General features: G+C 28.9%; 4 protein-coding genes across 5 annotated transcripts in view; 3 read left to right on the plus strand and 1 right to left on the minus strand.

Moving 5' to 3' along the window:
* LOC107008291 (transcription repressor MYB5-like) overlaps window positions 1-1,634 on the plus strand; it is a 2,273-nt gene extending 639 nt beyond the window's left edge. The window contains exon 2 of the mRNA XM_015207269.2: window positions 923-1,634. Within this exon, the coding sequence (XP_015062755.1) occupies window positions 923-1,538 (616 nt within the window). The 3' untranslated portion in view covers window positions 1,539-1,634. The remainder of the gene's footprint in view (window positions 1-922) is intronic.
* A 2,645-nt stretch (window positions 1,635-4,279) lies between these two features.
* Window positions 4,280-6,758, plus strand: LOC107015108 (BTB/POZ domain-containing protein At3g05675). Of its 2 annotated transcripts, XM_015215290.2 has the most exons (3): window positions 4,280-4,481; window positions 5,237-5,409; window positions 5,531-6,758. In XM_015215290.2, exon 3 carries the CDS (start codon window positions 5,686-5,688, stop codon window positions 6,553-6,555), a length of 870 nt encoding a protein of 289 aa, XP_015070776.1. In that variant the 5' UTR covers window positions 4,280-4,481; window positions 5,237-5,409; window positions 5,531-5,685; the 3' UTR covers window positions 6,556-6,758. The 2 variants fall into 2 exon arrangements, with proteins under 2 accessions (XP_015070776.1, XP_015070769.1); XM_015215283.2 differs by lacking the exon at window positions 5,237-5,409.
* A 4,602-nt stretch (window positions 6,759-11,360) lies between these two features.
* On the plus strand, window positions 11,361-15,750 carry LOC107014214 (cytokinin riboside 5'-monophosphate phosphoribohydrolase LOG8-like). The gene is made up of 7 exons (XM_015214070.2): window positions 11,361-11,576; window positions 11,708-11,805; window positions 12,591-12,621; window positions 12,714-12,813; window positions 13,430-13,500; window positions 14,755-14,898; window positions 15,461-15,750. Exons 1-7 carry the CDS (start codon window positions 11,481-11,483, stop codon window positions 15,533-15,535), a joined length of 615 nt encoding a protein of 204 aa, XP_015069556.1. The 5' UTR covers window positions 11,361-11,480; the 3' UTR covers window positions 15,536-15,750.
* Window positions 15,751-16,409: 659 nt separating this feature from the next.
* Window positions 16,410-18,807, minus strand: LOC107007900. Its single transcript, XM_015206735.2, has one exon. It carries the CDS (start codon window positions 18,245-18,247, stop codon window positions 16,586-16,588), a length of 1,662 nt encoding a protein of 553 aa, XP_015062221.1. The 5' UTR covers window positions 18,248-18,807; the 3' UTR covers window positions 16,410-16,585.
* Window positions 18,808-19,145: the final 338 nt, after the last annotated feature.

Consider the following 19,145-nt stretch of genomic DNA (forward strand, 5'->3'; position numbering starts at 1 on the left):
ATATATATATATATATATATATCATTTGTTAAGATTTGTTAAGATTTGCTAGTTATATAACTAGGGTTTCCTTTATCTTGCGCGCTAACCTATGTACTTAATTTGTTTCACATCTGATGTTCGATATGTTGTGTTGCCTCAAAAAAAATGCCATTTTGGGAGAAATTAGGAACTTTACTAAGAATTGTTCAAAAGTAACTTTTTAACATATTTATATATATGTATTTTGGGAGAAATTAGAAAATTCACCAAGAATTGTTCAAAAGTAATTTTTTTCACATATTTATATATATGTATTTTTTTTATATTGTATTTTTTTTTTTGGTATATGTTCAACTGACCATCTTTTTATCTGCTTGATTGATTAGGGTTTCTTTATCCTTTGTTGTGATCTATATATTTTGTTTCACCCCCGGTGTTTGATTATTATCGTTGGGCTGAATAAATTTAGATTTGCGCTGAAAGGTGTGTCATTTTGAGTAGAGATCAGGAACTTAAGATATCGTATATGTTTATACTTATAAAAGTAATTTTCGACCACCTTTCAGTCGATGTAGCTATGTTATCGACTTTTAGAGTTAAAACACTTTGCCAAAGGTAGATTCATTTCTCGAACTTGAATTTGAAATCTTTAATTAAGGAACTAGCTGAAGAATTGTACTTATCACTCCATCTTATAACCAATAACCTTTGGTGATTAATAATATCAATTTTAATATTTAGTTACATATTTTTACACTCTACCATATGTTTTGTTCTGTTCCTTAAATTAGGTGTTATTTTTTCTTATTTTTCCATATGTTACCATATTATATTTGTTATGTAAGTTTATCGATCGTTGTAAGTTAACTTAGCTTGATGGTGTAAAAATGCTATAGTGTACAAACTTTAAATTCATTTTTTTAATCGGAATTTTTTGTAGGTGGTCATTGATAGCAGGGAGAATTCCCGGAAGAACAGATAACGAGATAAAAAATTATTGGAATACCCACCTTAGCAAGAAATTAATCAACCAAGGAATAGATCCAAGAACACACAAACCATTAATATTAAACAACCCTAATTCCTCTAATAGTGATGATAATCACATTATTACAAACAAAGCTAATTCTTCTTCTCCTTCTTCATCCTCAAAACTAGCAAATAATTATAATCTCAACACAATTAATATTCCAAACCCCATTTACACTCCTAATTTCCAAATGAAAGAACCCTTAAGAAGTAGCATCAACAATAATAACTGTCCAGGAGAAACTACGAGTCCTGATGACGATTATCAGTATCAGAGCAGTAATGTGATGCTTGCCAATTATCGCGATGATGATATGAATGTTGTGGTTCATGATGAGGGAGATGATGAAATGAATTGTTGCGCGGACGATGTCTTCTCCTCCTTCTTGAATTCTTTGATCAATGAAGACATGTTCATGAATTGCCAAAATCAACAAATCAATGGTACATTGCAAGATTTTGATCATTTTATGGCTTCATCTACACCTTCATATGATCAAAATAATCTCAAGACAATGGATGAATAATGAAAGAATGTTTGATTATATATATATATGTACATATGCCTTGTTAATTAATTATCTTCCCATGTTTATATAAATATATTTGAATTCTTATATTGATATTTGTAAGTCAAAACAATATTTTTTTTTCTCTTGGTGATTTTCTAGATAGACTATGGACATATATACTATAAGTTATATATTTAATAATACTAATAATTACTCCCTTCATGCTAAATTAATCGTCTATCTTTTATTTTTTTTCAAAATGTATCTGATTAATTGTAGATATTAAATTAGATTAAATTAACTCGATATTTTAAATTTAAGGAGTCACAATGGACCAATATATAGCTCATGCATAGATTATAGGACTATATATCTAATAATTGCCGAGCAATAAAGTAATTTCTAATTTATTTGCTAATAATTCCTCACTATGCTATAATTGTTGATCGATTAATATATAGTAGAAAAAGTGAATGACTAATCGATAATTAAGGTGTATTTTTAAAATTATTTAGTGATTATTTACGTAGAAAATTTATACATCTGATAATTTTGATATAAATCTCAAAAATTAAAATATTTTATCTAACTATTTCTTCCATTATGTTTGATAACAACATGAAAATACTATATTTCGACCAAATATTCACAACTACCATTCTTTTTTTTTTTTTATATAATATAATGCACATGTGATTGGTAGGTAACTAACTCTACATAATATTAATTTGTTGTGCAATTTTAGAGTCAATAATAATTCTTTTAACTCAAAGGTGAAATTAAAATTTTAAATTTATAAATTTTAAAACAGAAAAGTTACCTAGTTGGCTATACACATACAATATTATATATTTGTCTGCTATTTTAAATATTTTTTTTAATTATAAAAAACATGATTTTCCGATGGATATTATTATTTATTATTAGAAATGAGGGATTTTCTAAAAAAATAAATAAATAAAAATTTCATCATAAAAGTTTCCAATTAGCTAGTTTATCCTTCTTTTAAATAAATAAATAAATTGCGGGAATTATTATAATATTGAATTGAAATGATTTATATGTAGTAACTATATGATTAATTAATAGTAAGAATATATATCCGACACCCATTTATTTTATTATTTTTATTGTAATAATTATAGTGAGATTATATAACTAGTCAAAACTACAACTTGAAATTTAGGTATCTAACATATGTGTTCAATTAATTGATTTAATCTACTAATTTAACAAAAAAGTAATAAAAGAAGAAAAAAAATTATTACTAGCCAAGCATTTTTAAAAAAATATATACCTTGAAGAAAAAAAAATAAAATATGTAGTCAACAACCACATAATATATGTGTTATATATCTAGAATTTCAAAAATATATGAAAATAAAGACATAAAAATTTTGGTTTTAATTAATACTACCATTTTACCAACTCTAGGATTATACAAGATTAGTGACAAACAATTTCTATCGATAAAAAAGAATCATCGTTAATCTTATCTAACAGTGAATAATACAAAAAATATGTCAGCTATAAACTATTTAGCGACAAATATGAAATATAATTCTAGAAATTAATTAAATTATTTAACTCACCCGGAAAAATCGCAGCCATTGCCATATTTTCAGAGAGAAATACAAATTGTAAAATAAAATTGAAAATTTTGTAAATGAAAAAAAAAATTTAGGAGAAAAAATATTTAGGTTTCATTAATTTGAAACCAACTACTAGAAGAGAGAAATATAAGAATAATAAAAAGAGCTTCCAAGTTTTAAACCACTATTTATATTGCATGGGTTTAGTACATAAAATAACAATAAAATGACAAAAAATAAATTAAAATGGGTTGAGTCAATGATATTAGGGGAACTAATTCTAAGTTGAATATTAGTTTTAATATAAAAGATATTTTAGCTATTTATGACCAAGAATAATGGAGCATAGTTCTTATTTTTTTCATAGAGAAGAAAATATATATTTGTTTGTAATATTTTTTTTTATAATCAATTAGTGATGTTCCTTTTTTTTAAAAATATTTAATTTCAATTATTTCATTTTTGTATAAGATTGACCGGTAGTTCCTATATTTAAAATGTGGAGATCTTGGTAAAGATGTTTCTCGTTTTTGGTAAAAATCAAAAATAAAAGAAATTTAATTATTTTTTGATTATTAAAATTTAATAAAATATTACACAATCATCAATTTAATCAATTTAATATATAATTTTCATGTTTAACAAAAAAAATAAACCAATATAATATGGAAGGTGCCTCAAAAATAAAAATGGAAAAAAATACTGAAACATACGTCTTATATTTTCCTTATTTCTAATATTCCCTTCTATTTCTAAAAATCTTTAAAATTTCTAATTTCTCTACTAATTCTAAATTATTTTATAATATATCCGAGCTTATTTTTAATGTATACGATCTATATATGATGTATCTAGTTTATTTTATAATGTATCTAAACTACATATTATGTATCTGAGCTAGTTTTAAAAGCATCTGAGCTACATATTATATGTTCGATTTGTTTAACTTTTTCAAAAATTAATATAATTACAAACTAAATAGGGATAGATTGTAATTTCATATTAAAACTATATGTAATTCCTAAAATTTATACGAATAAAAAGGGCCAAAAGAAAGATATTGGGGGCCCAATTCAAAAGCCCATATATGAACAAAAAACGGACTCAAATTTTGACCCGAATCAAAGACCCAATTTCAATTAACTCCATAGATTTCTTCTTCAGCTTGAGCTCTACTTAACCTGCAAAACCCCCTTTTTACCAAATTTTTAAAATCAAATGAAAGTTCCATTTTTTTCTTAATTTTTAACTAAATAGTTGCATTTGTATCCTAATTTGCTCTTAATTAATGTTAATAATAGTGAAAAGTGAAGCTCTGGAGTAAACTTATAGTTGTCAGGTCACGAGTTCGAGCCGTGGAATGACTGTAAGCCCCTTTTCTATTATAAAGTAATGTTTCTTTTTATGCTATAAACATTAAATCTTGATATCTTAATTCTGGTGCCCTGTAAAACTGAAGATCTTTTTTAAAGTTTTTTTTTTTTTTTTAAATTTGACTGTTGCATAGCTAGAGATCTGTTAGTAGATAAATTTGATCATTGCATGTTTAGATCATATGTATTTGTTTTACTCCCTTGGTTTCGATTTATTTGTCTGGTTTTGACTTGACACGGCGTTTTAAATAATTCAGTACGAGTTTTGAATGGTGTGGTCTTAAACTTAAGGTACGTAGAATGTATTAGAGTATAGTACAATCTTGTGGTGTTAAACATGTTACGTGGAAAGTTGGAATTAAAAAGGTGTCGAAAATGGAAAGAGGGATTTTTTTTCAAAAAATGCATTAAATAGGGGAGTAAGAGAAACAAATTGGAAGGGAAGGAGTATTTTCAAATGTTGATGATACAAGTTAACAAATAGTATATGTGAGAGGAAGTTACTTGTTTTCGTTCGCGATTTGTTGTACTCCAATCTTTTATTATGAGGAAAAATAAAAGTAAAAGAGTGGTACCTGGTACTTGTGTTGGTGGGAGGTAGTTTTGGTATCTCGTGGAATTAGTTGAGGTGCACAAGCTGGCTCGTATACCATGGTTATAAAATGAAAAATCTTTAAAGATGATTGTTTTTATCTAAGTTGCATAGGTGGATTATGTTATTAGTGTCTAATGTTAAGTCTCACATCAGGGGATGTGGTGAGTTTGGACTCCTTATATGGACTTCGGCAATCATTCTTCGAGCTTTTGGGATTGAGTTAGGCCCAAGATTCATTTTTTTACGTCTCGTATATGTTAAGCAGATGATTTGGTCTTGTTTCTCCCGTTTATTACGGATTACACTTGAACAGTGCACTCTAGCTGGTAATCTGGTTATGTTTTAGCTTGTTATAGAACTCCTTTTGCAGTCTGCATTTCGTTTTTCGTTATTGCAACTCCTTCTCACAAGTCTTGTTTCTTTCAAATCTTTGTTTTATTCGTGTAGATTGACCCTTTTCGGGTTCAGGTGGACTACTCTCTTGGATGTGCTTTTGATATTGTTTGAAGTCCTCGATTCTTCGTAGCTCAGTCGTTTGGCTTTTCCTTGGAGAATAACAAGTACAAGATAATAGGAAATTTTCGAAACTTAGTTCTTATACCATGCCCATATTTTTGGATATACAAGAAGCAGAACTAAGTGGCACAAAAGAAGTTTTCTTGTCTGCCATCCGCTATGCCACTTCAACTGGTGATTCTTTGCCTCAATTCGAGGATGATCTAAGAACCTCAGCTCAAGAACAGGTTGAGTTCATGCTCGAGGACGATGAAAAGATTCCTCTGGTCATAGCTGATGATGAAGTAAAAGTGGAGACTAGAATTGTGGTGTCTAAAATCTTTTCTTCTTTCGAAAATGAATTATTCTCGTTGATTTTGGAGCCTGACATTGCGAACATGGAGATGGAAAAGAATATAATGCGGAGTCTATCTGACCTCGAATGGATGCATAACACTCTTTTGAAGATGGATCTCATGAAGGACTTTGTCACTCACTGGTCTAATATATCGAGCAATTTACTGAAGGTCATCGAAGATAAAAGACTTGATTCTGTCATGTGGGATTTGAAGATAAAGTTAATAGAAGTGACATCTAAAGTATTGGAAGCAGTAGGTTACGGAACTGTAGTTCTTCCAGCAGAAAGTCGAGTAGAATTGCTCAAGACATGGCTTCCATACATAAGAAAAATGAAGTCCCTTTCCGATGAAATGGAGGCTGCATTTCCATACAAGATGAGCGATGACCTTTGCCAGTGTGTCGAGGGAGCTATAGTTTCATTGGTTTCAGCATTACCGTCAAATGATCAAGCTGACATTCTAGCAGATTGGATAAGTGCTGAACAGGTTCAATATCCAGACCTTAGCGAGGCTTTTGAGATATGGTGTTACAGAACCAAGTCTGCACAACGAAGATTAGACGAGGCTTTGACAGAGTCAACAACGCCAACGCCATTGCCATTGTCACCCTCAACATAATTTCTGAAGACGAAACATCGCCTCATAAACACCTTTGGCTATTGTTGATTCTCATAGTAGCGTCCCCAACATATTCCCCGGTGAGTTAGCTCTTTAGATGTTTTTGTATCTATAGTAGTTTTATGTGTAATTGTAATTGGAAACTTCTTTCATATAATAGACATCTAAAGATAGGAAATGATTAATTTCTCCTTTGAATCCTACCGAGTTGTCCAAAGGCTTCTCTTTTGACTGTGCTCGTTGGGGCGTTAAGCCTAGGTTTGGTACCTTTGCTTGGTGCGATTGTTTTTCTATCAATATCCGGTGATCAAGAAGAGGATGGGTAAAGAACCTCTTAACTTTAAAAGTGTTCAAACAAATGGCTCTAAAACCATTGATCTACTAATTGTGTTAAGCTAATGTTCCTTGATTTGTTACTCATGTGTTGCAATGTCCCCATCTTTCTCCTTTGGATTGCTGCATTTGAGTCGAGGGTCTTCCGGAAACAATCTCTCTATCTCCACGAGCTAATGGTAAGGTTTACGTACATTGTATCCTCCCATGGAATTTCACTGGATATGTTGTTATCGTAAATACTTTGCAGCAAAAATAAAAAGATTGGGCTTCTGGATGTGCTAGACTATTTCTTTGATTCCATAACAAGTATCAAACTTTGAGATTCGACTAATTTAGATTCGGATTAAAAAGTCTTTATTTGAGGGTAACACTTTCCTACTGAACGATACTTTCAATTAATTTAAATTTTACGTCAAAACATCTTATTTTTGGTACCTGTGAGTTACGACTAATAATAACATTTGATAGTAAAATGATTCAGTACAGATATCGAACATCGAGCGAAAAATAAAGGATTTTAGTGAAAATCAATGTTTGAGGGACACATATAGGGTCATAATTAATTGTGATATACACATTATTAATGAGATTAATTAAAATTATGAAAGGCTGTGACTACACGAGTATCCAGTCATTATCACTAATTCACAATAATTCTAATTGGTAATTTTCCAATTTTATTTTTTCACATGACACGTTTAAGATTACACGATTGAAAGACATTTTCATACATTTCACATATCTTTAATTTATTAATTTAAAATCTGATATTTTGTTAGCTAATTTGGTATTAGGTTTACTTGTTCTTGCTACTATAAGTGTAAAGTAACACATCTTTAAAATGCATGATAAAATTACTTTAACTAATTAACCTATGTTTTTTTCAAACACCTTTTTGTTTCTAGAATGCATATGATTATACAACTAGGGACGGGTCGAGAGGATTGGTTATACAATGGTGTATACAGAATTTTCATTAAGCAGTCTCGATATTGAGTTATCATCTTCACACTCCTATTTGTAGGATCATATTGAATATATTATTTACGTTGGTGTCGATACAAAACAAAAAAAGGCACTATATTAAAACATCAAGAGTCATCTATTGTCAAATAGTGTCATTTTGTTCAATGTTGTATCACTTTATGTATATATAGTATTAACAATACCTCAATTATTATTATGATATTAATTTGAGATTGCTATAAAAATACATAAACTTTAAATTCTGAATCGGTTCGAATATACCATAGGTTAAATTTGTCCATGTGTTCTCCACAAGAAATGAAAAGAATCATATCCATACTCATCATTTCATTGGTGAATGGTGGTTGTATGTGGATGTCAATTTTTTTACTTTTTAATTAACAATAAGTTGCTCAAACAAAAGAAAAAAGCAACATGATTATATTTGCAACTAACTAAATAAAGTATGGATTTTTTTATTTTTATTTTTAGAAGAAAAAAAAATATGGGAATATATAAGATTTAATTTAGTGGTTGTTGAAGTGGATGATAGGCCCCTTCTTATCATCATAACCTTGATTGCACACTTATAAATTAGTGGATTCTAGCTTTGGTTATTGAGTCATCTTTGATAAAAAATGACGTAAAATTTTTCGAAGCGAATTTGAATAAAACAAGTCAAATTCTAAAACAAATGGATATATATAAATATAATATCCTTCACATAATAATTATATTAGAGTCAGACTTAAATTTTTTTTAAAAACTTATAAATATTGAAAATATTCTTGTAGCTAGGTATACTATAATATGATTTTGTGTGATTACAAAAGGGATATATTATATGCCCTTAATCATTATTAGTTATGACTAGTCAAACAAAGATTAAACCCTAATGATTTATGATTTGTTTGCAAAGCCATATATATATAACATCACAAAATGGTAACAAAATTTTTTTTTTATTGATTTAATGTAAATATCTGTTCTTTTTAATCTAGAATTATTAATCGGTACAATAAGATTGAGGTATAATTAATAGAAGTTCACATACATATTTTTAAAGTTATAGACATAATAGAAGAAAAAGAAGGATGATAAAAGGACATAAAATATTTAAGAAATTTATTATTAATTTTTTTTGTTAAATAGATTGTTTGTCACTAATTTCTTATTTTGTTTGTTGTGAATATATAGGAATATTATAAAAAAAAAAAAGAAGAAATTTTTGTGAATATATAGGAACAATGACAGGTATATATTGCCTTTAGGAACCAACTTCATTATCATTATTTCTTATCTATATAATAATAATATAACAAATTGTATGGTAAAAAGCAAACATGATTTGCTGTTATTGGTACCTCTAATAATTCTACAAAAGAAAAGATCATTTTATTTTCATGATTCAAATTCAAAATATTTTATACTTAAATTAAAGTTATAAGAATTTTGTTTATAATCATAATCGTTGATAGTATACATCATAATAGATCTTTATCGTTATCTTTTCGGTGTTCAATATTTAAGCTCTGTTGATCTATATTCATTCTAAAAGCCGCACATCAGAAATAAAATAATATCTATCAAAGACAATTCATTTTCGTATCTTAAATTAGAGACCATTGATTAAAGTTAGAGCAATACTTACAATCCTACCATATACAACCTCTCGTCGACATATAAATTGTATTTATTTGTCATGGATGATGCAAAAAAAAACAATATATGTCATCCATCTTGTGTGTTCAGTATCTACTTTGAGTCTCAACGACTTTCTGAACTCTGATCCATAATAAAGATGGATTCATTCTAAACATATATTCAAGACTTTTTTCTTAAAGATAAAAATATACTTAACGTTATTATAATCTCTGATGATAAAAATGCATTTACTTGTCATGGATGATGTAACTCTTTTTTTAAAAAAAAAAAAATTAATGTTTTTTTAATAAATTCAATAGTTATTAGCACTTGGTATCCATTGGATTCTCAAGATTAAATCTCAATGAATATTCACTACCATTCTACTATTTTATATTAATAAAGAAATAAAATTAAAAATATATAGCACCTATGCATAGAGACTATAGAAAAATTATAAAATATCTACTTTAGTCAAAATAATTAAATAATATGCTTGAAAACAACATTGTGTTTCCTACTTGTGGATTTGATTAAACACTTTTTAGTAAATATGATGTTTTTAATTACATGTTTAATTTTAATTAAACATGAGAGTGTATAGTTTAATAAAAGTACATTGACTTTCTTACAAGTAAATGACAAACTTATTATCAAATTAGATTTTATTAAATTAAAGTGAAGAAAAATAATTTTTAAAAAAACTATATTGAATATAGACAAAGCCAATAGCCACCTCAATAGAGTTCTAAAGGACAATATAAGACTAATTTCAAAGAACTAAAAATAAATAAATAGAGGAGATGAATTTGATCCTAAATTCCAAGAAGGTGCACCCACCAAAAAAAACAAACAAAAAAAAAGGTTAAGAGTTTGAAAAGGATAAAAGTGATAATTTTGTTTGACTTTATAAGAATATAAATAAATAAATAAATAAATAAATATTAACAATAAAAAAAGAGGTAAGATCCAAAATAGGCACTTTCAGTCCTTATAATTAAAAAAAAAGTTTATCATAAAGTTTTATATTCCACAGTAAAACTTTAGGCCATTATTATTATTATTATTATGTTGTTTTACATATGAGGAATTCATATTACCTTGTAATTGTGGCTATAGGAAGACCAATTGATGCATTTTCTACAAAAATAATAATTAATATCATGGAATTTTATTATTAATTTAAATTTCATGATAGTAATTATTTTTAAAAATTGAATCGAGAAGTACTTAGTTTACGATACTTCAACATTTTTAAAAAAACAAAATCTATATAAATCTCACAAGTTTGTGAGCTAATAATTTAGATATACTTTAGTTTGTAATATTATGAATCTTATCAGATTTTATGCATTCATATACATTCAAATACGTCCAGATAAATGTGTCTCGAGATACATGGATCAAAATTAGGTGTAATTTATTTTGGAGACATTGTATCCAAATAAATTCGCATATATCTGTGATATAAAGCACATCTCGCTTGCCTCCCCCCATTTCTCTACCACTCTCCAATGTATTTGGCCAGATATATACAAATCACCATAGATATATAGATACACGTATCTAGTGTGATTTGCATGTATCTATATGAATCTTCCTTAGCATATGATAGAAAACTCAATAAATTAAGTAATATTCTAAATAAAAAAATATATATATATATAATATAATAAAATATGTCTAATTACATAGTTTTTCTAAAGAAAAAGTAATCCTATTAGAAAAATGGGCCATGGACCTTGCCTTACCTACATGTCATGCAAGCCTATCATAATAATATAACTTTTTTCTATAATTATTTAATTAATTTATTATTATTATATTTTCTCATTATTTATATATCTAATCATGTGGTTGACCACTTAAAGTGATCAAACTCTATCAAAGTACTCAAATAAAATCTATCTCTAGTTGCTTCCTTTTTGAAGTACTTTGAAGAATTTTTTTTGTATAAACATCATATTATTCATATTCATATGGGTAATTTCAAGAAAATTTGTGTATTTTGTGGAAGTAATTCAGGATATAGAAAAATATTTAGTGATGCTGCTCTTGATCTTGGAAGAGAATTGGTATTTTAATTTTTCCTCTAATTTTTCTTTATATGTATTTGTTTCAAATTAGTTATATTTTTTGTGTATGTTTTATGGAGAAATTATTATTTTTTGTTATAATAATTAATTAAATTAATGTTTTTGATTAGGTGGAGAAAAAAATTGATCTTGTTTATGGAGGAGGAAGTATTGGACTAATGGGATTGGTTTCTCAAGCTGTTTATGATGGTGGATGCAATGTTCTTGGGTAAGACATAATTAGTCCTTCGATCATCGTTCGTCTGGAGAATCTCTCTCGTTACTTAAATTTTTTTTCAATTAATCCTATGTCACCCCCCCTCCCTTTATTTTTTTCACTACTAGAAAAACGTAAATTTTCATAAAGTTTGTCAAAAACTATATTTTCGATGACCTTCTAAAGAGAATTTCATAATTACTTTAAAAAAATACGATTTTCCAGACACTCATAAAAGAATTACGTTTTCTAGTAGTGTTTTTTCGATATTTTTTTTTATTTATAACTTGTGGAAAGATAGGAGTGAGGAGAGAAGGAAAAGATTTACAAGAAAACTCATCAGGATCGATGTTTACATCAAATTATAGTTTTTTACAGTTACTTAGGTGATAATATGAAGTGAGAATATATATATGTATATAAGGATGTATAATTTATTGATTCCAAAATAAAAATTTGAATGATCGAATTAATTTTTCAACTTCTCATGATAATTCCTGCGTGGTTATGAAATTCGAGATAGAAAAAATTTGAAGAAATTTATTTTCTTTCGAGAAATAAATTCAGACTAATGTCATGTGTTCATTAGATTGATATAAATATCGCGTGAAATTAATTTTAATTTTTCTTGAAGGAGGATTTATTGAGTTTTAGACAAGTGAAAATCTTTTTTTTTAAAAAAAAAAATTCGTTATATATGTATTTTTGTTTGCATTAATACAAGTATGAACCAAAATTCTATAATATATATGATTGACTTTTATTAATTTTTTCTCTTTTTTTTTTCAATGGAACAGAATAATTCCAAGAGCTCTTGTTTCAGTAGAGGTATTATTATGATTTTTTGTATAATATATGTTTTTTTTAATATAAAATAATAAAATTGTTATTATATTATTTTTAATAATTTATTTTAGCAGATTTCAGGCCATGCAGTTGGAGAAGTATTAATAGTTTCAGATATGCATGAAAGAAAAGCTGAAATGGCTAGTAGAGCTGATGCTTTTATTGCACTTCCTGGTAATTAAAAAACCCTAATTTTAATTTTTTCGATATTGATCGAACGTCTATTAGAAATAATATTTCTATTTTATAAAGGTGTAGAGGTAAGATATGTGTACACGTTGATTACAGTAATATGTTATTATTGTTTCTTATATAGAGAAGTTACAGATATTTAGTTGTTATGTTAAGATGATGTTATCGCGATAGGATATTGACTGTGTTTTAGAGAGGTAAAATATATATTACATGAAAAATCGATATCAAAGAAAATTTGGTTGGTATATAATGAAAGTTAAGGTTGTTATATATATAGAGGTTATAGTTTGTTGTAGAGAGGTAAAATGTGATATGAAAAAAATCGATTAGAAGTGAAATGTTGTTAGAGAAGTTGACGATATATAGAGATTGGTATGACGTGAAAAAATTGTTCTACTATTATAAATGTTGTAACAGAAGAGGATTGTTATAGCTAGCAAAGAGGTAAAATATAACGTAAAAAATAGATCCTAAATAAAACTTAGTTGTTACGATAAGTAAAATATTTTCATAAATGATAGTTTGTTATATATAGAGGTCTGATCGTATATATTATATTGTTTTTTTTCATGTTAAAATGATGATGATATTAAAGGAGGATATGGAACTATGGAAGAATTGCTTGAGGTGATAACATGGTCACAACTTGGAATTCATGAAAAACCAGTAAGAATATTTAATTTTAATATATACATATATTCAAATTTAAAATTTATAATAATATCAATTTATTTTTATTCGATATTTATTTTTTTAATGATATTTGAATTAGTCTGAACTCATATGCATAACGTAATAAGGTCAACTAAAAGAGAAGTATTTCTTACGATTTTCTCCGCTCTCGGCTTAAACTCAAAATCTCTATTAAAATTTTTATTTTTTTTTTGAATAAAAAGATGTTATTATTATTGATAATAAATATATAAAGCTTTTATTTGATTGATGGGACAAAAACAAGATAGAAAATGTTGGTATTATGATGACCTTTGAATGGTCTCTTTAGTCCCTACTCAAAACCCATAGGCAAGTGGTGGTGTTTCTATTTTAATTTTTTTATATATAATTTTTTATTTTTCGATATTTACTGATCCGACTAATATAAATTTATTTTAAATGAGGTTTATCTGATGAAAAATAATTAATTATTTAACTTAGCTAGTTTAGTTAATTATATATTATTATATCAATTTATTATTACATAACCATGGGACATTAACATATTTTTAGTTTATTTAATCACAGCCAAATCTGCCTTATGTCATGTTTAACACCTAATAAACTCACGCAATAAGAAAATAAATTAAATAAATCTAAGCCAAATGTGAATCCAAGATTTTGAGAACTATTTTTCTAATTATTTTATTTTATGTCATAGATGTAGTTAGTATGTCACCATTTGAAAATATTATAAAAAATACCATGCATATAAGATTTTTGAATTATAATAATCAAATTGCAATTAAAGTGACTAATTCCAACATCCAATATTTAATGATATTGACATTAATCTAATTCCTCAAAGTTGAGATTTAAATAACACTTTAAAAAAACATTTAAATAACAATAAATTTCTCTTTTAGCGGTAATATTTATTGCTGAAAAAAGAATTTATCAACAATTAATGTCATTTCATTCGAAATCGCTAAATTTTATAGCAACATTTATATAAAACATTGATTATAAATATTCATAATTATTAGTGTCGCTAAATATAATATAAGACAATTATATTAATATTGTAGTGGAACTCGACCACTTTCTGTTTAGATGATCATTTATGATTGAGACATAGTTGATTGATCGATTATTTCTTTTCACTTCTATTTGAGCATGTTTACACTTATATTTATATTTATTGAGAGATAATATGTATATCGAGTACGAATAAATTTTTATCGACATAGATTAATGATGAAACAGGTTGGACTATTGAACATAGATGGATATTATGATTGCTTGCTTGGATTATTTGACAAAGGTGTAGAAGAAGGATTTATTAAGCCTTCAGCAAGAAATATTATCATATCAGCTACATCATCCAAAGAGCTTTTGGAAAAAATGGAGGTACTTTTATCATAATAATAATATTTAGTTCGGTAGTAAGAGTGCAATGCATGATGTATAAGTTAAGTATATATCACGAGTTTAAATTTTGGCGCGAACAAGAGTCTTGTATTTAAGTGGAGAAAGATAAAAGAGTTGACCCCTTATCCCCACTGAGTTTTATACTATATGTCAACCAGTTCTCGAGAATTTTCATTTATCATAAAAAAAAAACAACTAAAAGTGCCCTTAAACATTGTTTCAACTTGTAGTTAAGAGCGTAACCAGTAACGTGTGAATTAGACGCAAGTTACTAATTCAAACTCTATCGCGAACAAAAGTCTAATATTCAAGTGTAGAAAGGGTGGAGGGGTTGACCCCTTATCCCACTAAGTGTTCAAGGAAGAGAAGAAAAAACAAAAAAGCAACTATTCTAAATATCGACTATATATACGTAAAATTATCCATTTCTCGACAAAAAAGTATTTAGATTCTTCTGCCACTCTAGCTCCGCCCCTGGGTCTTTGTGACTTATAATAGCAAGAAAGTGTACAACTCTAACATTTTTTTTTTTTTTGGATAGGAATATGTGCCAATACACAATCAAGTAGCACCAAGCAGAAGTTGGAACACTGATGAATCTGTGACAACAAGTTGATAATTTTGCTGGCTTGATCCTGTCATCTTACTCAAGTGTGAAGATTGTATTTTCCCATTGTTTGACAAAAACTTTGTAATTTTACCACTCACATGAAAATTCCAAGTCCAAAAAGGAACACAAAAGAAAAAAAATTTAGTTTGGTTTGGTTTTGAGTAGCATGAGAGATGTTGTAAATTTAGTAAAAAGAACATTTGATTTGTTTAGAAATGGAATGAGATTCAACAACCTTTTGTTATGAGTTTGATTTCTCATATGATCAGTCGACTAATAGAGTCATTTTCTTTGTTGAAAAAAGTCGAAAACAAGAAGAAAAAAAAGTGTCTTTATGAGATATAATATGAGATTTCTTTTTATGATGACGGTGTTCGGACCAACAATAGATACAAGATAACTCTATCGACAGATAAAACGAATGACCTAGTATTTTTTTTATCTCGCTAAGTTTTGATCCTGAGACCTCAGGATTCTCAACCACTAGGTCACCCTCTTGGGTATGTTCTTGATCACATTTAAATGTATGTTGCTAGACTCTTAAATAAATGCCGTCGATCGCATGTCGGATCCTAGTAGTGCATTTCTAAGGGATCTGACACGAGCCTGACAACATTTTCGAAGAGTATGAACAACATAGTTTACACGGGCATGACAACATTTTTGGAGAGCCAACACCCTCATTCAAATAGTTAGATTAGTTACTTATGCTATGAATCAATACATGCACATGAGCAAATACAAGAAAAATGGGTATGTTGGATTTCAGTGTTCCAATTCTTGAACATTATGGTAAAGAACTCGAGCTTCGATACCCGTCCTTGGAGAAAATGAGAGAAAAGAACTTCAAAAATGAAAGATGAAGTTTAAGGAGACGATATAGAGGCAACGAATCTCAGACGAATGAAGATTATGGTACTGAATATTGTACAAATATGTTACGAGACAAGCGTGAAATACTCAAACCTCAGATACAGAACACCTAAGCAAATCAAGAAACAGCGGAAACAAGTGTAAATGGCGTATACAGAGCACAAAAAAATATCACCTTCCGGTCTAGCACGTATTAATTCCATCCTTGCAATCTTTTGTCAAGTTGTAAAATGTCTCGACCCTTGATTTTGCTCGATAAAGGACCTCTGTATCGACCTCAACTCTCATATACCCGTCGAATTCGACTGGAGAGCCACCATTCAGTTGTGTTGTTTCATTATACCACTCACTTGTATTACTCCACAAGTAGTTGTAATCATCAAGCAAATGCACCTTGTAATGAGATCTAAGCTTATCAAAATAGTTATAATACGGCTCGTTTGTGGCAACATACAGATTCCTCCAAGGTGCGATAATTCCTTGAAGCTTCGTGACAAGGGAATCGGGGGATGTATCAGCATCAAGATGGGGCCATAACGCCTTATTCTGTGCTTTCTCTCCACGAACAACATGAACAGCATCGAAATCCCAGTCCATGCTTCCACTGATCTCAGTTACTATATTCATCAGTCGCTTTGATTTCCACACTGCGTGCCACGGTCTCTGGATGTATTTGGCAGAAGGCCCTTCACAAACCCGGTACCAATAGTTCTCCGGTTCGGGGGCATCAAATTGCCTCCATATTATTGTGCTCTTATCCTTCAACAGTTGGTCAGGGGACACTTTGTAGTCCTTAACCTTTCTAACAGAGATTTTCTTCTTATGTGCCTTATTCCATTTCCTCCAATCTTTATGAAAGTCTCCTTCCTCGACAATGGATGCGGTCTCCTTTAAATGTTCGAAATCAAAATAGAACCTAAAGTCTTTCCCTTCCTCATCCTTATGACTACTAGTGTGAGAAGATGCCAAACAGATACTTAAGTCCATCACGAATGTGCGATTCAAGTACTGAGCCTCACCTAAAGCACACAGAAAACTCCACATGTACTGGTTCATTCCTTTACAGTAATCGCCACCCCGAGAATAGTACAAGTATCTCCCATTCTTGAAATCTGAATCCGATCCCATGATTGGAATAGTATCATTGATCTCTTCATCTATAACTGGTGGAGCAATCTTGGCTCTTGTACTAGTTCTAGTGGAATTAACTCGGATTCTCGGACGACGGGCATTTACTCCTGAACGCCAGCGACCTGCATGTACCACTTTATAACTACAATCATCAGTGAAACCAATCTTAAACCTCCGGAAATCCCTATACTTTCTCCAAGATCTCTCTTTCCTGTTTCGGAACCTCCACGCCACATCACATTCATTTGGTTTCGACCCGTTAACAGGCGTTCGATAGTCCAAAAACGCAATGGACTTAAAGGCCTTCAAATTAAACCTCTCGATCGTATACAAGACCCGAGGATCCGAACAATTCACTACATTCACATCCTCACATCCTGATTTCAAAGTCTCATTCGACAGATTCTCTTCCGATTTCTCGATAATAGCTTCAGTAATCGGCACTAAAGCAAAAGCTCCAGCAGGAGCTTCAATAGGACTACTAGCAACATCCTCACCAGTTTTTAAGACAGAATTATCAACTTTGAATGTGGCGTTTTCGACTTGAGTAAACACCCTAGTTAAGGCTCTAGATGATTCCCATGGATCAGGGGGTTGGTATGTAATAGCAATTACAGTAATTATAAGCACAGAAAACACAAAAACTGAGAAACACACATTGCTTATAACCTTTATCAAGTTTTGCCCAATTGGATCTGTAGTTGAATCCTTCATTTCTACAAAAACTCTAAATTCTAACAAAAGATTAAGCTAAAATACACATCTGAAACTGACCTTTTACTCAAAACTACAAAAACAACAAGAAAAATTGGATCTTGAACTCTAAAGTCTCCAAATTAAAGGTATCAATATTAAGCTAAAAATGAGATTTTTAAGCTAAAATCAAGAAAAAACCTTACTCACCTCTAATCTGAAACAGACCCTTTACTCAAAAACACAAAATCAACAAGAAAAATTGGATCTTGAAGTTGATAAACACTGTATAAAGAATGTAAGACTAAAGATACATATATAACAATGAGATTTATAGGGGAAAAGGGTTAACTTTAATTACCTTCAAAACCCTCAAATTTCAGTAGCAGAAAAGATTGGATCTTGAATAAAAATTCAATCTTTATGAAGAAAAATTGGATCTTGAGGAGGGTTTGTAAAAAAAGATATCTTTTCTGAAGAAATGAAAAATGGGGATTCAACTATTAAGCAGACAAAAGGAACAGATCTGTGTAGATTTTGATATAATCTTGTGTCTTTACTCTGAAGATTTTTGGGATTTTAGCTAAATATTTCATTTTTTAAAATTGTATCTTAATTAATATTTAATATTATTTTTAGTTTAGATTAATTAGTGTCTACTTAGTAGTTTGTCTGTGTGAAAAGTAGCTGTTAAGTGAGTGAGCTGTCACTATTAGTTTGTTTGAGTGTTATATCAGCAAGAAATGGGACCCACAAGAAAAAGAAAAAAAAGAATAATCTTTTCTTTATGAATTCCCATCACATTTTCTACAACTTTTATAGTATTATTTTGAAAAAAATTCAATTATGTTCATCAAGTTTTTATTTTTGTAAAAAAAAGAGATTGTAAGTAGAGATTATGATCATGTTTAATTTACAT

The sequence above is a fragment of the Solanum pennellii genome, chromosome 1, assembly GCF_001406875.1.
Source record: "Solanum pennellii chromosome 1, SPENNV200".
NCBI lineage: Eukaryota > Viridiplantae > Streptophyta > Magnoliopsida > Solanales > Solanaceae > Solanum > Solanum pennellii.